This window comes from Acomys minous (assembly GCF_964271855.1).
Source record: "Acomys minous genome assembly, chromosome: 16".
Classification (NCBI taxonomy): Eukaryota; Metazoa; Chordata; class Mammalia; order Rodentia; family Muridae; genus Acomys; species Acomys minous.
Genome location: NC_140498.1, coordinates 11,343,319 through 11,362,903, shown reverse-complemented (window position 1 = coordinate 11,362,903; position 19,585 = coordinate 11,343,319). Strand labels below are relative to the sequence as shown.

Here is a 19,585-nt window from a genome sequence, read left to right as displayed (position 1 = left end):
CCCAATTCCACAAAGAGTCAGGAGTCAGTGCACACAGGTGTGAGAGCCCACCAGGCGCAGGAACAGGGGGCATGCTGTATCAGCTTCGCCCAGTAGCTCCATCATTAGTCCACAATACTCCTGATTCTAAATAAGAACAGAAAGGGAAAAAAAAACCTAATAGTATTTCCCTGCTCCCAGAGACCATGCTTTCTCTACCATATGACACCACACTGACATGGAATGGGGTCCTCCATAGGGAATGGAGTCCTTGGAATGGAGGGGTCTCTGGTGGACAGAACCAAGGAGACCCCACGTTGCTGGAGCCAGGGTAGGAGTTCAGGAGAAAGAGGTGAAGCCAGCACTGGAGGGAGTGACTTCAGGGGTAGGGCATCCAAAGAGGAAGGGCAGGAAGAGCCCCAAGACCGGGAGGCACCTTGGATGTGAGGGGATGCCCAGTAGAAGACATGGCTCAGGACAGGCAGGGACTAACTGTCTCAATGTCCCCATCTGTGAAACAGAAAGAAGCTCCTGTCACATTTTTCTGGCGGGGGAAAAAAAAGGTAAAACATGTGCACAGTGCTTAGATAATTCTGGAAAGTCGGTGTCACCCAGCAAGTCAGGACAGAAGATGTGAGAAGAAGGAGAGAGCTTAGCTTGGTACATATCTCAGTATTTGAGAGGCAGAAGCAGTAAGACCTCCAGTCCAAGGCCAGCCTGGACTACATAGTGAGACCCTATCTAAAAAATATAAGGAGTGAGTAGGAAGTAGTTGAAGAGATAGCTCATTGGTTAAGAGCACTGGCTGCTCTTCCAGAAGACCCAGGTTCAATTCCCAGCTCACAACCCTGTAACTTCAGTCCCAGGGGTCAGATGCCCTCTTCTGGACTCCACAGGCACTGCACAGATATAGTAGTACATAGACAAAAGAACAGGCAAAACACCCATGTATATAAAATAAAAATAAAGGATGTCCATATGAATGAAGGAGCCGAGGAAATAGATCAGTGGTAGAAGGCTTATGATGCACAAGACTCTTTTTTTGTGTGTGTGTGGGGGGGGGAGAGGTTGAGACAAGGTTTCTCTGTGTAGCCTTGGCTGTCCTAGACTCGCTTTGTAGACCAGGCTGGCCTCAAACTCACAGTGATCCGCCTGCCTCTGCCTCCCGAGTGCTGGGATAAAAGGCGTGCACCACCACGCCTGGCTGATGCACAAGACTCTTAACTGAATCCCAGAGCTTCCAAAAAGAGGAACAGAAGAAAGGAGGAGCCGGTGAGGGATCGTGAGTCCTCTGTTTTCTGAGTTGATGAGGTCTCAGAGAGTGACCTGCTGTCTTAGGCCCCAGCTGCCTAGGCATTTGGTCAACCACAAAAGATGCAGGGCTCCATACCAAACACTGGAGACCTGGTCGTGTGTAAGTCCACAGGCCTCCCTGGGTATGGCCTCGGGGAGTGGTCCAGAGCGGCAGCTTCCCTGAGAGGAGGAACGGCTCTGCCCCTTCCTTCCCACCCACCCGCACCACCAAATGGGCATTCTGCCAGTACGAACAAGTGCCTAAGAGATGCCAGATGCTGTTCCAGGCATTCCGACTCAGCACCATCCAAAAGACAAAGAGCCTTACCTTTATGGAGTTGATGCGAGGGAGACAAATAAGACAGAATATTAGATTGTTACTGACAGTATGTGCTGTGGGGAAAAATAAAGCAAAGGACAGAGAAAAGGGAAATTGGAGTTGGGTGCAGTATTTTCTGCAGCACTCCAGAGCCTTGCCAAGAAGGTGAAAGTTAATTGCTTAGAGGAGCCAGGTGTGGTGGCACACGCCTTTAATCCCAGCACTCAGGAGGCAGAGAGGCAGATCAATATGAGATCGAGGGCATCGTGGTCTAAAGTGAGTCCAAGACTGCCAAGGCTACACAGAGAAACCCTGTCTCAAAAAAAAAAAAATGCTTAGAGGAGATGAGGAAGGGAACCATGTGGAGATCTGGGGAGCAGGGCAGGTGTGAGGAGGGTGTTATGTGAGATACAGAGAGCCACCAGTGAAAGGCTGTGAGTAGGCCAGAGCCAGCCTGAGAAGATCTGCTGAGGAAGCCAGTATGGGGACATGGGGACATGGGGACAGGCCAGGGAGGTCATATTGTCAGCAGGTGCTTGCCTTGAACAATGAAATGTATTTGGCTTTAATAGTGAATTGGGATCTACAAGCGTCCTGAGTAGAAACAGGAAAAGGTGGGACTTGGGTTCTTACAGCACCCTGCTGGCCACATGCTGGGCACCGGGAAAGCAGGAAGTAACAGGGCTTCTACTGTGACCCAGGGAACAATGATGCTGGCCTTGCCAACGTGGTGGTCACAGAAGCCGACTTGGTGGCTGTATCAAAGATTAAACCAGCTTGGTGGGAAGTTCATTTGGAGCTAAGGCGCAGATAAATCGTTGTTCACTGGCATATTTTGGCCTTCCACATCATCTGTTGTTGCCTAAGGAAAAGCTAGGTCCAGGTGTGCTGGAGCCACCTACCCAAAGTGGCTCAGCTGGAAGCCACCTTAGCCAAGGGTGGATCAGAGCTGGGTTTCAGCCCTTCAGACAGCAGGGCCACAGTAGGTGCCAGGAAAATCCAAACCAGAAATAGGTTGCTAGGAGCCTTGGGCAGAACTGAACACCACCCCAGAAACAGAGACAAAACCAGTCTGAGAAATCTGGCAGCAGAGACCTAAACAACAGATCCTTACGCTGCCTGGCCTGAGGACATGGGAGAACTAAGTACCACTCCAGCCCAGGGGGAAAGCAATGGTAGATCACAGGGTCCGGCTTCCCTAAAGCCTGTGAGGGGGCCAAGCACCCACACCCGCTGAATCTCAGAACCTCACCAACAGGCCCTGCCTCTTGCATAGTAGAATTTTTTGTACTGGGGATTGAAGCTGGGGCCTTGGCACACCACACAGGTGTTCTCCCACTGAGCTACATCCTCCAGGCTTGTAGAGGCCAGCAGGTGGTGCTGGTCTTCTGGAGTTCCAGGTGGTCGTAAAGCACCGCGTGGCTGCTGGGAACGAAACCTGAGTCATCTGCAAGAGTAACAGATGCTCTTAACCAGAGTTGCACCACCACCACCACCACCACACCTGACGCGCGTTCTCTTTTCACTTCTCACTTTGAAGCAGGCTTCCACTAAGCTGGGTGGTGTTGGACTTGCTAGCCGCCTGGCGTGGCCTCGCCTGTAGCACTAGTCTCAGTGTGATCTCACTACATACCCCAGGCTAGACTAGCAGTCCTCCCGCTCCAGCCTCCTGATGCAGGTGTGCACCCCCACGCCAGGCCTTAGTAGTCATTGAAAATACTCTCACATCTTTACTGTAGCCTATATATAGTATAGTATAAATGTGTGTATACCTAGTATATATGTGTGTTGTATATAGTTTAGAAGCATGTATATATTATGTGTGCATATACTATATATGTGTGTGTATATAATATACACATATATACTATATATATATATGTATGCACATATGTCTGGAGGCAAATGTTAGGTCCTGCTGCAGGGTGTGGCTGGCTCGGCTGCCCTCTACTTAGGGGCGGGCCTTCCCCTCTCCCAGAGATTCACTATACAACCCAGACATTTTGGTTCCAGGGTCTCTCCTCTCTCTCCCTTTTCCCCCAAACCTCCCCACCTTCTCCCCGCCAACCCCCACGCACACTCCCCCTTCCCCTCCCTGTCCTGTGCCGCTTCTAATAAACCTGCATTTATATATTATAGTTTCATGGCCAGTTAGTTCATTCTGTTTATTTAATCAGTCATCTATATATATAGTATGTGTATATGCATTGTATATAATGTATGTATGTATGTGTGTATGTATGTATGTATGTATGTATGTATATCCTTTTCTCCTGTAATTAATACAGGGGGCTAGGGTAATAGCTCAGCAGTTAAGAACACTGGCTGTTCTTCCAGAGAGCCTGGGTTTAATTCCTAGGTGGCTCACAACTGTCTTTAATTCCAGTTCCAAAGGATCTGACACCCTCTTCTGGTCTCTACAGAACACTGCACACAGCTCACAGATGGTGAACACACATGCATGCAGGCAAAACACTTACACATATAAAATAAAAATAAAGGATTTTTTCAGTTTTGGACTAAGTATAAGAGCAAATATATATATATATATATATATATATATATATAGTTTGTTTGTTTGTTTGTTTGTGTTTGTTTTTCAAGATATAGCTTCTCTGTGTAGCATTGGCTGTCCTAGACTCACTTTGTAGAGCAGGCTGGACTCAAACTCACAGCCATCTGCCTTTCTGCCTCCCTGGGATTAAAGATGTGCACCACCACCCAGCGAGCAAATATATTTTAAAGGAGCACACAACAGCATAGCTATTCAAGGCTTATAAGGAAAGCTGGGAGGTATTGCATTTGTTCCACTGACTTCTAAGTTTTACATACTCAGTATGGGTTTATTTATACTTATGTACTATTCAGAATGTTCCTTGCTTCCAGTGACACAGACCAAACTCTGGCCATATGACATGCCCAAGGAAAGACAGCCAGGGCAGGTCCTTGGGACGGCAGGTTCTCTTTGCTGCCAAGCTCTCTGGACTCCACTTTTCTGTTGTGTGAGTGATTGTCCTAGGGGCTGCCTTTTTCTGCTCACATACCTATAGATATTTCTAGGATGTGTCTGGAGACATATTTTTTTAAACCTACTTGGTGTGGTGGCACACACCTTTAATGCTAGCGCTTGGAAGGCAGAGGCCAGTAGATCTCTGTAAAGTTTGAAGCGAGGCTAGTCTAGATAGTAAGTTCCAAGACTATATAGTGAGACCCGAAAGAAAGAAAGAAAGAAAGAAAGAAAGAAAGAAAGAAAGAAAAAGAAAAGAAAAATGGTTGCAGGTCAAAAGGCACAGATAGTAGCTATTCCAAAAAATGTTACCAAATGACCCTCCAAAACTAAAACTAGTTGAGTGACCCTCCCACCACACTGGCCCTGGCTTCCCCCTGTTTCGAGGTAGACCTGTTTCCTTGGGAGCCCAGCGCAGCACCTGGAGCAGTGGGAGAGAGTCTCCTACCCTGAGCAGGCCCGGCTCACCCCCACACAGACACCTGCTTAGCAAGCCCCTGCCACATAAGACCTCTCTGCTCCTTCCCGGAGGCCCTGGGGACAGTGCCAGTGGTCCCACCCCCACCCGCTCCTCCACAGGGGGCTCTAGGGAAGGCAGAGGGCATGGAGCCCCTGCATGAGTATGCTCAGTCCCCGCTTTGCTGGCATGTGTTTCAGATATCCTCCGCATAGACAACCTCTGGCAGTTTGAGAACCTGCAGAAGCTGCAGCTGAACAACAACATTATCGAGCGCATCGAGGGCCTGGAAAACCTCACTCACCTGGTCTGGCTGGGTAAGGCTTGGCTCTGTGTCTGCCTTTGTTAAAGACGGGTCCCCCCCCCCATCCCCCGCTGCCAAGGACACCCATTGCCTTCCTGCAAAATCATTGCAGTGACACTCGGCTGCCAGCCTGTTGTTAGCCCAGGCGTAGCAGAAACGCTCAGTCCGTTAGGAGCAAGAAAGTGACAGTTTGTTAAAAAGCCTGGGGCTTCTGCTGGGCAAAGCATGACAAAGAGGTGCTGCTCCATACTAGACAGACTATTCCAGCCCACCTGCCAGCCTCTCAGGCTGCTGGGCACAGGGGCAGCTCTGGACTGGCATTTTACATAGGCTCGGGTGGACAGCTGGCCATTACAATGAGCACAGTGCATAGCCATGTGCTGACTGGCCTGCTCGCGCTTCATATGAGTTTGCTTGTTTCACACACTATCCCCATCACAGAGAACAAGCCAAGGTGACAAGTTAAGTGAGGGCCATAACCTCCCTTGTCAATCTTGGTCTGATTCTAGTACTTTTGGCTTCACTGCCAAGGTCACTGGGAGCTTGGCCTCTTGGGTATGTCCCCATCTAGTGAGGGACAAGGGAACGTCTAAAGGACAGAAGAGGACAGGCTTAGAGCTCCTTTGAGACATCTTATTTAGCCCCCACAGTGGTCCTAGGAGATGCTCAAAGGCTGTTATTATCCAAGTCGATGGAAAAGTGAAGCTCAGAGAAGCATGGCCAAGCATCAGAGGGTTAGGCTAACCCCACTCCTGCCTCATCCCAAAGCATGTTCCTCCATCTTGCCAGGCTTTCATGGCCGTCATCAATATAGCTCTCAGTCTGCAAAATGCTCTCATCATGTCTATGCTGACCTTGGAGCCTCAGTAAGCCCCCTAATGGGCTCAAAGGACCACTTCACAGAGGCAGCCCTGAGGCTCCAAGAGGCTGACTAGCCAGACAGAGTTCTATGCTACAGGTGGCAGAAGCAGACAGAGTTGAGTCTTCCAACTGCAGGGCCCAGGGCTCAGGCACCTTTGCTGGACCTGTTAGTGCTGGTTCCTGGCTTCTGGGGTCCGTCTGCATGGCTGGGAATGATCTGTCTCTATAGGGGGTGAAATCAGTAGGGTGCCCAAGCCAGCCTAGGTTCTGAGAAGTACCTAATACCCAGAAGCCATCAGGCCAACCTGTCCCTTGGAATTAAGCCATGGATCTTACAAGGGCACCTGTTTGTCTACTCACCCAGAGGGAGATTTGAATATTAGCCACACTACTCTCCTGACATGATCAAAGAGAAGGATTCCGAACTACGACCCAGAGGCGTTGTCAGAGGACATGCATATGAGCACTTGGTAGATGGAAAGGCTATGCAGATGGGAAGGAGTCTTGCTAGAATGTTCTCAAATATAGAGGAAAAGCCATCTCACAACCCCGCCCTTGACCCTCAAGCACACCTGTTTAGAGCCACGCCTCAGTGTTTTCACCTGAGAACCAACAGGGCTGAGAAGACTTCCCAGTCAGAGGGGAGATGACAGAATTGGGTAAATGACAGACAGGAGGCTGCAGAAAGAGTCCATCTAATGCTCCTGAGGTCCCTGAGCAGTGAGTCAGCTCCTCAGCTAAGTGTCGTTCCCAAGAGCTCTCAGCAACCTGATGGTCCTGAAACAAAACAGTGTATCCTCAGACCCCTCTCTCTTAGTTAGGGTTTCTATTGCTGCCACAAAACACTGTGGCCAAAAGGAAGTCAGAGAGGAAAGGGTTGACTGGGCTCACACTTCCACACTGTAGTCCCCCACTGAAGGAAGTTAGGACAGGAACTCAAAAGGCAGGGACCTGGAGACAGGAGCTCATGCAGAGGCCATGGAGGGTGCGGCTTACTGGCTTGCTCCCCTGGCTTGATCTGCCTGCTTTCTCACAGAACCCAAGACCATCAGCTTAGGGATGGAACCACCCACTGTGGTTCCACTAATTGAGAAAATGCCTTACGCTGGATCTTGTGGAGGCATTTTCTCAGTTAAGTCTCCCTCCTTTCAGCTAACTCTAGCTTGTGTGTCAGGCTGACATAAGATTAGCCAGCACACCCTCAGAGTCCTCCTCCTTTTCAGATTTGTCCTTCAACAACATCGAGACCATTGAGGGACTGGACAACCTGGTCAACCTGGAGGACCTGAGCTTGTCTAACAACCAGATCTCCAAGATTGACTCTCTAGAAGGCCTGGTGAAGCTGCAGGTGCTATCCCTGGGCAACAACCAGATTAGCAACATAATGAATGTGAGTACCAGGCCTGGGGACCCACACCACAGATACCACAGGGCCTTGGGCTGTGCCAGAGCAAAGGTCTGTGGTGGTAGACACACAGTATGCTCTTTTTCTAAAAAGATCAAACATCCATATCACTGCACAAAGGATTTGAAAAATACTGAAAGACCATGCTTAATACAACAAAACCATCTCTGGGTCCCAGGGTATGTGGCTTCAGCTGTGGTCCCATTCCTGCCCTGAGTCTCATGCTCATATGACAACCTCTGCTGAAGTGAAAGTCCTATTAGATGTGGGGTGTCTGTTCTATGCCTAGTGAGACAGAGATAGCAATGTGTGGTCCTTTTGGGGGCAACCAGTAGTACCCACATCATCTAGACAGAAGTAACAGGAGGTCAGTGTCCCAGATAACAGTGACACAAATCCCGCAGATGATAGGAGGACAATCTAGGTAGCAAAATGTGTCTATTGAAGACATTGTTGGGAGGTAGGCTGCCCCAGAACACACCACAGTGGGCTCACAGTAGGGAGATACACTCAGCAGCACACACCCTGATACCCTGGTGACAACTACTGAGAGCTGTCAGAGGTGGCTCTGTAGCTTCTCCAGCTTAGTCGCCAGTCCAGGGCTGTCTGATAACCTTTCCCGACTCCATTTCCACAGACATTAATCAGTTGGTCTCGCTTCAGTATCAACTATGCACCGAGATGGCTCACATGAACAGAGTGAGTGAGTCAAGGCACGAAGGAATTGCCCAGTTTGTTTATCAAAGCCAACCCCTAGAGGCAGCACAGTCTCTGAAGTTCACTTTGCATGTCAGACACGGAGATCTAAGCCCAAGGGAGGTGCACGCTTTCCATGTCTAAGTTTTCTCTCCTCTCAGAGAGGCAGCAGGAACCCACCAGCCCATGCTCTAGGAGAGATGATAAGGAAAAGTGTTTGGTGCTGGAGCAGGTTGTCTCCCCCCTCCCCACCCCACCCCTCCTCCCTCCTCCCCTGCACCCCACTGTAAGCCTGAAAATCGCAGCCTTCCAGCCTCTGCCACCTGGATGCTGGGTTACAGGTGTGCACTCAGCTTTGGAGCACGTTCTTTTTGTTTGTTTGTTTTTTGTTTTTGTTTTGCTTTGTTTTGTTTTTTTCCAGACAGGGTTTCTCTGTGTAGCCTTGGCTGTCCTAGACTCGCTTTGTAGACCAGGCTGGCCTCGAACTCACAGCGATCCGCCTGCCTCTGCCTCCCGAGTGCTGGGATTAAAGGCGTGCGCCACCACGCCCGGCTGGAGTGGCTCATATCTTTGCTGAGAGAAGGTCAGAGACGAGTGTCAACCTGACTCCAGCTCCGTGAAAGCTATGAGAGCCAGCTGGGCGGTGTCGGCACACGCCCTAAATCCCAGCACTCTGTGGCAGAGGCCAGCCTGGTCTACAGATGGAGTTCCAATGTTACATAGAGAAACCGTGTCTCAAAAAAGCAGAGAGACAGAGAGACACACAGAGGGAGAATCTTCCATCCAGCCGAAGAAGGGTGCTTCTTAGGAGGTGGGGGAGCAGAAGCTAGGGAGGCGCCTGAGAAAGCTTGCGTGGAAGTCAAGGGTGTGCAGGCAGCCTGGCAGCAGAGATCTTGTCAGCATGGAGGCTTTGTGCTCTGGCATGTCCCGGGCAGGGAGGAAGGAAGGAAATGCACCACAGTACGGGGAGACTTGAGGGGGGCTTGGGAATGGCTGATCAAGGGTAGTACCACCTAAGAGGCCCTGCCTGAAAGAAACAGGAAGCAAAGAAACCTGGAAGCAAAGCTCAGCCAGGTACTTGGGTGCAAGTGGTTTGCATGAGGGGTGACTTCTGGAAGCTAGAGTCAGCCAGCAGGGAGAGGGAAAGCCAGCATTGGGTGCTGCTGGGGTTGTTGCTGTGGGGACTTGATTCTACTGGGCTTTAGGAATGAATATTCAGAATGCCTTCCAGAGGTGACTTCCCTGACTGCTGGAGCCTGCCTGACACACTGATCTTCAAGTCTGTCCCCAAACAGCTAGGCTCACTCTGTGGAGATTAGCCCCTTCCCAGCCTGTGGGTGGGGCTCTGGGGCCTTGGAGACCTTACTGACACAGAAGATGGCAAGGTACTGTCAGGAAAGGCCTGTCCCAGCTGAAGCCAGAAGTAAACCAAGCATCTACCACAAACAAGGGCACTTGATGGTGTGATTAATAGCGTAGCAGAGCAGGAGCTTATCAATAGGACTTCAGGGATATAGATATCTTACACCTCTGGGCTTGGCCATCCTTAGCATTTCCTCAGAGCTGTTTATCCTTGTTTATATGTAACAAGGATTTTCCCCCCTTCCTTTTTAAAAATTCACTTGTGTTTTAGCACTGTTAGGGATGTAATCCTGGGTCTTATACATGCAAGGTCCATGCTATACCACTGGCGCAACTTCCAGCCTCAAACTTTGCTGTTGAACATGTAGCATCAGCTTCTGCATTAACAGGTCCTGAACCCCAGATCTCAATGTGAATCATCATCCTGTGGGACACTGAAAACTAGCAGAAAAAAGAAAAGAAAACTAGCAGAGCTGAGGTCTTCCCCCCCCCGCCAAGACAAAAAAGGACGGAGAGGTTATAGAGGCTGTATCAGGATGCCCCACTCCCAGCCAAAGCCCTAAGTAGTTTGCCATGATGCCCTGCAGCACCTGGGCCGGATGAATTGTCATTGCTCTCTCCAGTGGCATGCTAGGTACCAAGCTCTTTGTCAATACTCTAGATGTACATATAGCCAGAGACACCGCCCCCCCCCCCACGCCAGGAAAAAAAGCCTGCAGGAAATCTGAGATATCTAGGCCAGGGGTCCCCAGGCCTGGCTGCATTCTGAAGACCTTAGGGACCTTGGATCCTCTTCACCTAACCAGACAATATTCCTCTTTGTGGCTTAACCCAGAGAAGATTGGCACTGCCTTCAAAGCTAAGTATCTTTTCCGTGAGTCTTTCCTATTTCTTTGGCATCTAACTACACAGTGTCTTGTAATTTATTTATTTGTTAGGTTTGTTTTTTTATATTTATTGATTTATTATGTACATGTGCAGGCCACAAGAGGGCATCAGATCACATTATAGATGGTTGTGAGCCACTATGTGGTTGCAGGAATTGAACTCAGGACCTCTGGAAGAGGAGTCAGTGATCTTAACCTCAGAGCCATCTCTCCAGCCCCCTTGTTAGGTTTATTTTAGTACCCTCTGATTGCATTAAAAACACAGACAAGGGCTGGAGAGATAGCTCACAGGTTAAGACCACTGCCTGCTCTTCCAAAGGTCCTGAGTTCAATTCCCAGCAACCACATGGTGGCTCACAGCCATCTATAATGTGATCTGGTGCCCTCTTATGGCCTGTAGATGTATACACAGGCAGAGCAGTGTATACACAATAAATAAATCTTTAAAAAACAAAACAAAACAAAACACACACACACAGAGACAAGTAATCTTAACTCGGAGCACAGAAGCCTCAGTTTTATTTCTTTTTTAAAACATATACATTTATATTATTACACATAAATAAAATAAACTACACATACAGCAGGCCTAACCACGAAACAACCAGGCTGGCCTCAAATTCACAGCAATCTGCCTGCCTCTGGCTCCCGAGTGCTGCACCACCACATCCAGCCACATTCATATCAGTTTTATTTCTTCTTCCTAACACATAAGAGTCCTCTAAGTTCCACTGAGTAACCCTCCAGGCATGCTGTGAATAAACGTGTGTGACTGTCACGTGGTCCAGCTGTCCTCCAGGCACCTGCCTTTGACTGACCCCTCTTTTCTCCAGTCAGCACTCAGCATGGATATTAGGGTCACAGAGGGGGAGCCACCCTCTGCTGGATCACTCCAACATGGGGTGGCAGGTGCCATTGCATGCAGGGCATAGCATGTGTCTGTGACCAGGATGAAGTAGGGCAGGGCTACCTCCCTCTGCAGCAGCCCATCTGTAAGGTAACTCCTGGGGTAGGGCTGCTAGAACAGAGGGCATCGTGCATCTTTCCCAAACTTCTCTTGTATACCTGAACTATTTACAGATCCACCACCTCCACCCCCCGCAGTGAAGGGGCGGCCTGCTCACTCTTACCTGTTACCACACATTTTGTCAGCAACCTTTTCTCTCTGAGGCTAAAACTTGCAAAGGGGGCTCTTAAAAGATCTTTTGGGCCAGGCGATGGTGGCACACACCTTCAATCCCAGCACTCCCAGCACAGGAGGCAGAGGCAGGTGGATCGCTATGAGTTCAAGGCTAGCCTGGTCTACAAAGCAAGTCTAGGACAGCCAAGGCTATGTAGAGAAACCCTGTCTCGAAAAAACAAAACAAAACAAAACAAAAAAGGTCTTTGGGAAAGTAGACCAGATACTGCCTTCCTACATATACAAGACTCCAGTGGCTTCTGCTGGTCCCAGAACACCTCTAAATTCCTGCCTGAAAGCCTCCATGCCTTCAGGAACCAGCCTCTGATACTGGCTCCCCATGTGTCCCCTGTTCTTCCACCTGTCCCCCCCTCCCCCATCACTCTGCAGCAACCATTGCTGGCTGTGCCAAAGCCTCTGCTGCCTCCGGGCCTTTGGATTCTTGGAATGTATTCTCCGTGTTCTTCCATGGCTGGTGTCTTACTGAGAGTGTCTGTTGCTGTGATAAAACACCATAACCAAAAGCAACTTGAGGACAAAGGGTTTATTTGCTCACATTTCCACATCACTGTCCATCATCGAAGGAGGTCTGGGAGGGACTCAAGGCAGGAGTCTGGAGGCAGGTGCTGATGCACAGGCCATGGGAACCCGTTCCTGTCCAGCACACAGTGCAGTGTCTGTGCTTCAAGGATGCTGTCATGCCAGCACCTGCCAAGTGGTTGATTTTCCCATTTTGCTAAAACCAAAGCGTAGGAAGAATGGACAGCCGGGCAGTGGTGGCGTATGCTTTTAATCTCAGCACTTGGGAGGCAGAGGCAGGCAGATAATTGTGAGTTCGAGACCAGCCTGGTCTACAAAGTGAGTCTAGGACAGCCAAGGCTACACAGAGAAACCCTGTCTCAAAAAAACCAAAAAAGGAAAAAAAGTAAAAGAAAAGGAAGAATGGACAGCACCCAGTGAAGTGTTCTGCTTGCTGTTGTCCAATGAATGAGAGGTGACAGCAGTCCAGCTTCACTTAACAGGGACTTGAGACCTCCATGTGGGTTACTGTCTGAAATGTCACCCTATTCTAAGTGGTCACTCACCCAGTGGGTGTTGTGCACACTGCTGACTGCTTTTCATAGCTTCTTTCATGTGGCCTTCATGACACTGATGACACACCATGTCATTCTGGGCATTTTCTAGAGGAGAGACTCAAGGCTCACACACTAGGCTGATCATCTGTCCAAAACCCCACAGCTAGGATTTGAGCTCTCCTGGTCCTTCTGAAAGCTTGTGGCTGCTCTCGGGACTGGGGTCTGGCTCAGAAGACACAGGCCGTCACCGGTCTGTGTGGAAGGCGCCCTGGTCAGGCTGTGGGCTCAGGGATGAGGTAGAGGGGAGAAACTGCTGTGTGTGGTTCCGGTTCTGTGGCAGAAAAAAAAAAGCCCCTCTGCTTCCCACTCCTAGATCATCTACCTGCGCCAGTTCACCTGCCTGCGGACACTCAGCCTCTCTGGGAACCCCGTTACCAAGTCAGAGGACTACAAGATGTTCATCTACGCCTATCTTCCTGACCTCGTGTACCTGGACTTCCGGCGTATCGATGAGCAGGTGGTAAGTGTCTAGTCTCTGGTCCCAGTTTGGCTATATACTCTTTAGGGCCCAGGGTTCCATGAGACAGTGAGAACGTCCATGGCTAAGATGATAGTTTCCTGGCTGAGCCCTTTCCCCAGCTATCCACAGCCATTCCAGCAGTGGCTTCCCAAGGCTTATTTCCTGCAAGTTTCTGGGTCCAGGCCCATTCTACACACCAGGGCTACCCCCAGGGCTACCAGACAGCTGCTTTCCAGATGAAGACTTTTCAGGCGAGTAAAGGAAGGAGAACAGTAAATTGTCCTGCTCATGAGCTGGTGGCAAGGCCAGACCTAACACAAGCCTGCGTAAGCCTGGGAGCAATCCCATAGCGATCGTCACTCCAAGATGTGGGGCCCCTGTCCTCATGCCCATCTTTCTAGAAGCACACAGCCACCGGCACAGAAGGGAAATGACTCACTCAGAGTCTCCCAGACAATATGGTTAATCTGGGAGTTGGCCCCAAGAAGTTGGTCTTTCAACCCCAAGCTGGGCCAACTATAGAGTGGGGGGAATATAGAGGGGGTTCCCCTCTATTTCTACCTCTGTCCCCTCTCCCTTGCCCTAAGTGAGTCCCTTTCTCCGACTGCTCCCCCTGCGCGTATGGTTCAGTGTGTGAGGCCTTCAGCAGCAGGACTAGGAAGTGTTAGGTGCCTGGAAACACAAAGGCTGCTGATCTGCCGGGTTCCTCCCACAGGAAGGTGGTGCCTTTGCTGAGAAAGAGGAACCTATATTTGGCACACTGAGGGATTCAGGAGGTATCAGGAAAGGCCACCTGGACAGAGAGGACGTCTAGCCCAGTGTCTACCCTGATCCTCTGCAGCCTATGCAGAGAGCCCTGCCCTGAGGGACGAGTTGGTTTTCAAAGTCTAGTCTCCCACTGTTCACAGAAATAGGAAGAGTTTGAGAGCTGCTTCCCGCCCTCACTGGCAGCAGGCTCTCCTGTGACAGTGCGAGCCTGAGTTGTTCCTCTTGTTCTTTGGGTGTTGTTTGTGTTTTTGAGACAGTCTCATACAATCCAGGCTGGTCTTGAATTCACTGTATAGCCAAGAATAACCGTGAACTCCTGATCCTTCTGCCTCAGTTTCCCAAATGCTGAGATTTCAGGTATATAATACCTGGCTCTGAGATTCTGTGATTTTTAAATCTAATGGATATGGTGAAACATTCCTGTGACCTCAGATCTTAAGAAACCAAGGCAGGAAGATCAATAGATTGCTAGATTCAAGTAATCCTTGGCTACTCTAGCTTTGTCTGAGAAAACTAAAAACCAGCCAAGCAAAGAAGCACCAACTAATGCCTTGGTCTCATCCTCCGAGCCGGGTTCTTACACCGTTTTCTTCTCATAAACCCTTTTTTGCCTGAGAAAACTTATATGACTGTGGGTGAATAGGGATGCAAATGGAAGTTATTGATAATAAATCATAAATAAATATATTTTAAAACAATTCTTTGGTGCACATAGAATTTTATAATTTATTAAAGGTGATAGCTTAGTGAGCAAGGTGCTTGCCACACATTTGATCTCCAGAATTCACATTAAAAAGCCAAGTGTGGATAAGAGCACTGGCTGCTCTCCCAAAGGACCCCATTCACTTACTCCACCCAATATCAGAGAGCAACTGTGAGCTTGAGAAGCCGAGCTTTAGGTGCTGGTATGAAAGACAACAAGGGCTCAAAAGCTTGGGTGTATTATGCCCTTCAAAAATCGCAGGACAGGGGCTAGGGGTCTGGCATACACCTTAGGCTTCAGAGCCTGGCACGCACCCTAGCATGTGTGGGATCTTACGTTATACTCTCAGCACTGGAAGGAGTCACAGGTCAGCCTAGCATCTGCATGATCTCCTGGATACTCAGAAATTCCCATCGAGGGCAGCAGCACACGTGGCCTGCATGTCCTTCCATGATTGAAACGAAATAATGAGGAAACATTGAGAAAAAGCGGAGCTCTGGCAAGCGAGCGCCAGAACTCCCCTCCAGCTGCCCTGCCTGATCTCACACTGGTGCTGAGAGTCCAGGAAGGAGAAGCTGCGCCCCCCTCCATACCCCCTTCCCGCCCTGCTCCTTACAGCACGCCAGGGGCATTTCAGGCTGCCTCAGGGGAGGCTCTCAGGGCACCTCCAGTTCTGTGATACCCTAGGCTTAGGCTGCCTGGAAAGAATTATGCATTCTCACTCCAGGGCTTCATGGCTTTCCTAGCTTTTACAAAACATACCCTCTAACACACTGGCCATGCTTGGGAGGCCCCAGGGTATGTGGCTGGAGGGGCTGGATATCCTCTGGTAACAGTGCCGTCCCTGTTTCTGGATAGAAAGAGATGGCGAGGATACGGCATCAGTACAGCATCGACGAGCTGAAGCACCGGGAGGCCCAGGTACAGGCCCGGCTGGACGGCGAGAAGGCCCAGCGGGAGAAGCTGGCGGAGCACAAGGTACCACACAGACAACTGGCCCAACCTGGACACAGAAGCAGCACGAGAGTGCCCTGGTCACATGAAACAAAGATCCACAGGGATCCCCAGACTCCCAAAACTTATAAAGCAGCCATGGAACCTGACAGTGGCCCCTGCCTTGCTCAGCCCCTATCACAATCTGCAGAGGCAGCTCTGTGCCAGCCCAGTGCCCGTTCCCTACCCCGATGCCTGAAGAGGCTGTCCCTGGCCCTCCATTTGTGCCTATGCCCTACTGGCTTCCCTACCACCAGCTTTAGCCCTCTGTGCAGGCTACTTCTTGGAAACAGCCTGCAGTCTGCACTCTACACATATCCGCCCTGTGCCTGGAACACTGGAACACACGCACACGCACACGCACACACACACACACACACACACACACACACACAGCCTTCCTGGGAGGAAGGGCTGTAGCTCAGGTACAGTATCCCCCTCAGGAATCCTTGGCTGCCTCAGGCCTCACAGGAGCCTGGCTCTGAGTCACCATGTCTGGGTATCTGAATCCACAGAGGGCGTTCATTGAGCACCTGGACGGCACCTTCCTGTTTGACAGCATGTATTCTGAGGATGTGGAGGGCAACAAGCTGTCATACCTGCCTGGTGTTGGTGAGCTCCTTGAGGCATATCCTTTCTGGGTCACTGCTGCCTCTTTGGGTGCAGGGTGCAGCCCTGGGCAAGCTCTTTTGACTCTGTTTCCCCATCATTCATGTGAGACCCTGGTAGTTAAATCTCTGCTGGCTACACATATGCAAAAGACCATTGCAGCCAAACCAGCTAGGCTTTGGGGAACAGTGCTCTCTAGATTCCCGGTGGCACACGGAGTGACAGTGGCTGGCTAGTCTGTCATGCCTGGCATGCTGGGCTTTCTGAGGTGGGAGTAGGGAATGCACTTCTCCATCAAGAATTCCACTGGCTACATTACAATTCTTGGTCTTCATCCCCTTAAGCACCCCCACATCCAGGTGGCTGCCATTAGTAACCCCAGAGGTTAAATCATGTGTACAGGATCACTTATCTGTGGGCCCTAAGAGCTTGCATTTGTCCCCTAATTGGTCAGAGCCAAGGATGTAGTCAGTACTTGTGATACATGGTGGCAGTGGTCATGGCAACCAAACCATGGGCTTCAGTGGTAAGTGGGAGATGGGGGGTGGGGTGGGGACTGTTGTACCTCCAGGACATGAGGCGCTCTGGAGCTGAGGCCTTGGAGCTGAGACAGCCAGTCCCAGATAGGTCTGTGGAGCTGCCAGCGCTGGTGTTAGCCTCCAGAAAAAAATACAGAGACAAATCTCTAATAAATGAAGTGTTGTTTGGGCAGAAGATGTGAAACCAGAATGGCAGTTTGGGAAAGGTCAGGATTCCCCGGGAGTGAAAAGTCGCGGCACTGTGCGATGCCATGGTGCCAGCAGCAGTCATGGGGTGGGTACAGCTGTCCTCTTCCTGTCTCACAGGGACTTTTCCTGGGTTGGGCATGTGAGAGCATGTAGCTGGCTGGCCCTGTGACGACTCCTGCCATAGACAGCTCCTGTGTCAGAGCCTTCATCCATGGCCCTCCCAGCTGCTCTAGGCAGCTTTGGTGAGCTCCGAACAGCAGAGCCTAGGTAGGCATCAGTGGCTGCGTCAAAACTGACAACTTTCTCAGTGGGTATCTACCCAGAACCCAAACACTAGGCAGAGAGTGACTCAGGGCTTCTACCTTGTTGGCCACCCCTCTTCCTTGGGGACCTATGCTCCTACTTAAGCACCAGGGAGCTGTGGGATTTGTGGAAAGGCATCTGATCTCCTGAACACATCCACACACTATCCCCAGGGTCCTATGGGTTTTACCTGCCTGAGCCCCAGGACTCTTTCTAAGGCCTCTTTTGTTCTGTTCGAGACAAGGTCTCACTGTTGTAACCCTGGCTAGTTTGGACTTAGATCCCCTGCCTCTGCCCCCTAAATTCTTGGAATAAAAGTGTGTGCCACCACACTCACCCTCCCAAGAACTCTTTGTGGTGGATCCCTCCATGCCCTTAGCTGAGGTAAGGACACTGAGGCCCAGAGAGGTCACTTGCTAGGGTGGGTCCCAGAAGCAGCATCAGAGCCACAACTTGAACCTGGACCACCTAGTTCCTCTTAGCTCAGATGAGCCGCAGGCCCTTCTGGGTGCTACACCAGAGATGGGGGTGGGGGTTGGAAGTACTCTACCTCTTTGTCCCAGCCAGGTTGCTTCTACCTCTTCCCTGGACCCCTAGGCCTCTGGAACTCTCTTCTGGGGTCTTTATCCCTGTTTCCGAGTTCCTTAGGCTGCATCTAGAGATGCCATAACCACCAGTCATGCTCCAAATGGCAAACCCCCGTCTGCCTGGCTCCTCGGTTTCTTCTGTCAAAAGGACCACCAGGAGCCTCCACGGTGTTCCCATGGCATGTTCTGCAAGCAACTGTCAACATTTTCTGTCATGGTACCAGTGGCCTGCTCTTGGGTCCCAAGCTTCCTTAACAGCCACTTACATACAAGGACAAATTTGTCATCATCTGCCTGAACATTTTCGAGTATGGCCTGAAGCAGCAGGAGAAGCGAAAGATGGAGTTAGACACTTTCAATGAGTGCATAAAGGAGGCCATCCTGGAAAACCAGGACCAGGGCAAGCTCAAGGTCGCCAAGTTTGAGGAAAAGCACCTGCTGGTAAGCTCCCTTCTTCTATGCCAGGGTGCCAGGTCTCCCCTCACTGTGGAGGAGCTGCAGTGTCCATGTCCTCTAGTGGCCCCTGAGGCCCCAAGTCTCAGTCCATGTGTCAGGGATCACAACTTCACCAAATGGCACCAGACACAGCCCCACTGAGCCAGCACAGTGGCTCTCCCTTATATCAGATGCCCCTAGAGTTCATGGTCACCCCCATCTCAGCATCGTTAGTGTTGGCAGTGGTATTATCTGTACCACTGCTGTGATGATCATACATCACATGACTAGAACACGCTATGCCTGCTTCTGTTCATGTATCCATTGAACGGATGTCCCCAAGCCTCACTCCTCTTGGCCCTGGGATGCTAGGGTTGTGACACACATGTTCCCTGTCCTTGGCACTTCCCACCTTGTAAAGTACTCAGTCCTGGGCTGAAGCCTTTCTTACTTGAGTGAGCTGAGTGGTCAGGGCTGTCCTAGAACTCTGGAAAGGCTGACTCCAGAGAAGGGCCAGGGAACCTTGGAGATTCCTGGGTCCTTTCTGCCAGCAGCGCAGGCAACAAACAGAAGGCCCAGTGTCCAAGGCCCAACCAAGTGGGAGTCATTTGAAAGGACCAGCCTTTATATTTGATGGGATTGTTTCTTTCGATTGGTATTGTTATTTTTTGTTTTGTTTTGGTTTTCAAAACAGTTTCTCTGTGTAGCCCTGGCTGTCCTGGAACTCACTCTGCTAACCAGGCTGGTCTCAAACTCAGAGATGCCCCTGTATCTGCCTCCTGAGTGCTGGGATTAGAGGCATGTACCACCACTGTCTGGCACTAACATTATTTTTAGAGATAAAATCTCACAGTGCTACCAAGGCTTATATCAAATTCCCAGGTTTACGAAATCCCATGGCCTCAGCCTCCCCAGTAGCTGGGATCATAAATGCCACCATGCCTGGCCTAGAGGGAATTATTTATAAAGCAGGTGCTACTGGTGGTGCTGGTGGTGGTTTTGGTACTAGGGATAGAACCCTATCCATATGGTCGACAAGTACTCTAACGCTGAGCTGCATCCTCAGCCCTGTTTAATTTTTTCACATTACTTATTTAATGCTCTGAATTAGCT

At 50.3% G+C, this 19,585-nt stretch overlaps 1 protein-coding gene across 1 annotated transcript in view; it reads left to right on the top strand.

Moving 5' to 3' along the window:
• Positions 1-19,585, top strand: part of DRC3 (dynein regulatory complex subunit 3) — a 47,650-nt gene that overhangs the window by 6,076 nt on the left and 21,989 nt on the right. The window contains exons 3-8 of the mRNA XM_084763747.1: positions 5,256-5,372; positions 7,444-7,610; positions 13,200-13,346; positions 15,676-15,795; positions 16,326-16,441; positions 18,307-18,478. Coding sequence (XP_084619873.1) covers positions 5,256-5,372; positions 7,444-7,610; positions 13,200-13,346; positions 15,676-15,795; positions 16,326-16,441; positions 18,307-18,478 — 839 coding nt within the window. The remainder of the gene's footprint in view (positions 1-5,255; positions 5,373-7,443; positions 7,611-13,199; positions 13,347-15,675; positions 15,796-16,325; positions 16,442-18,306; positions 18,479-19,585) is intronic.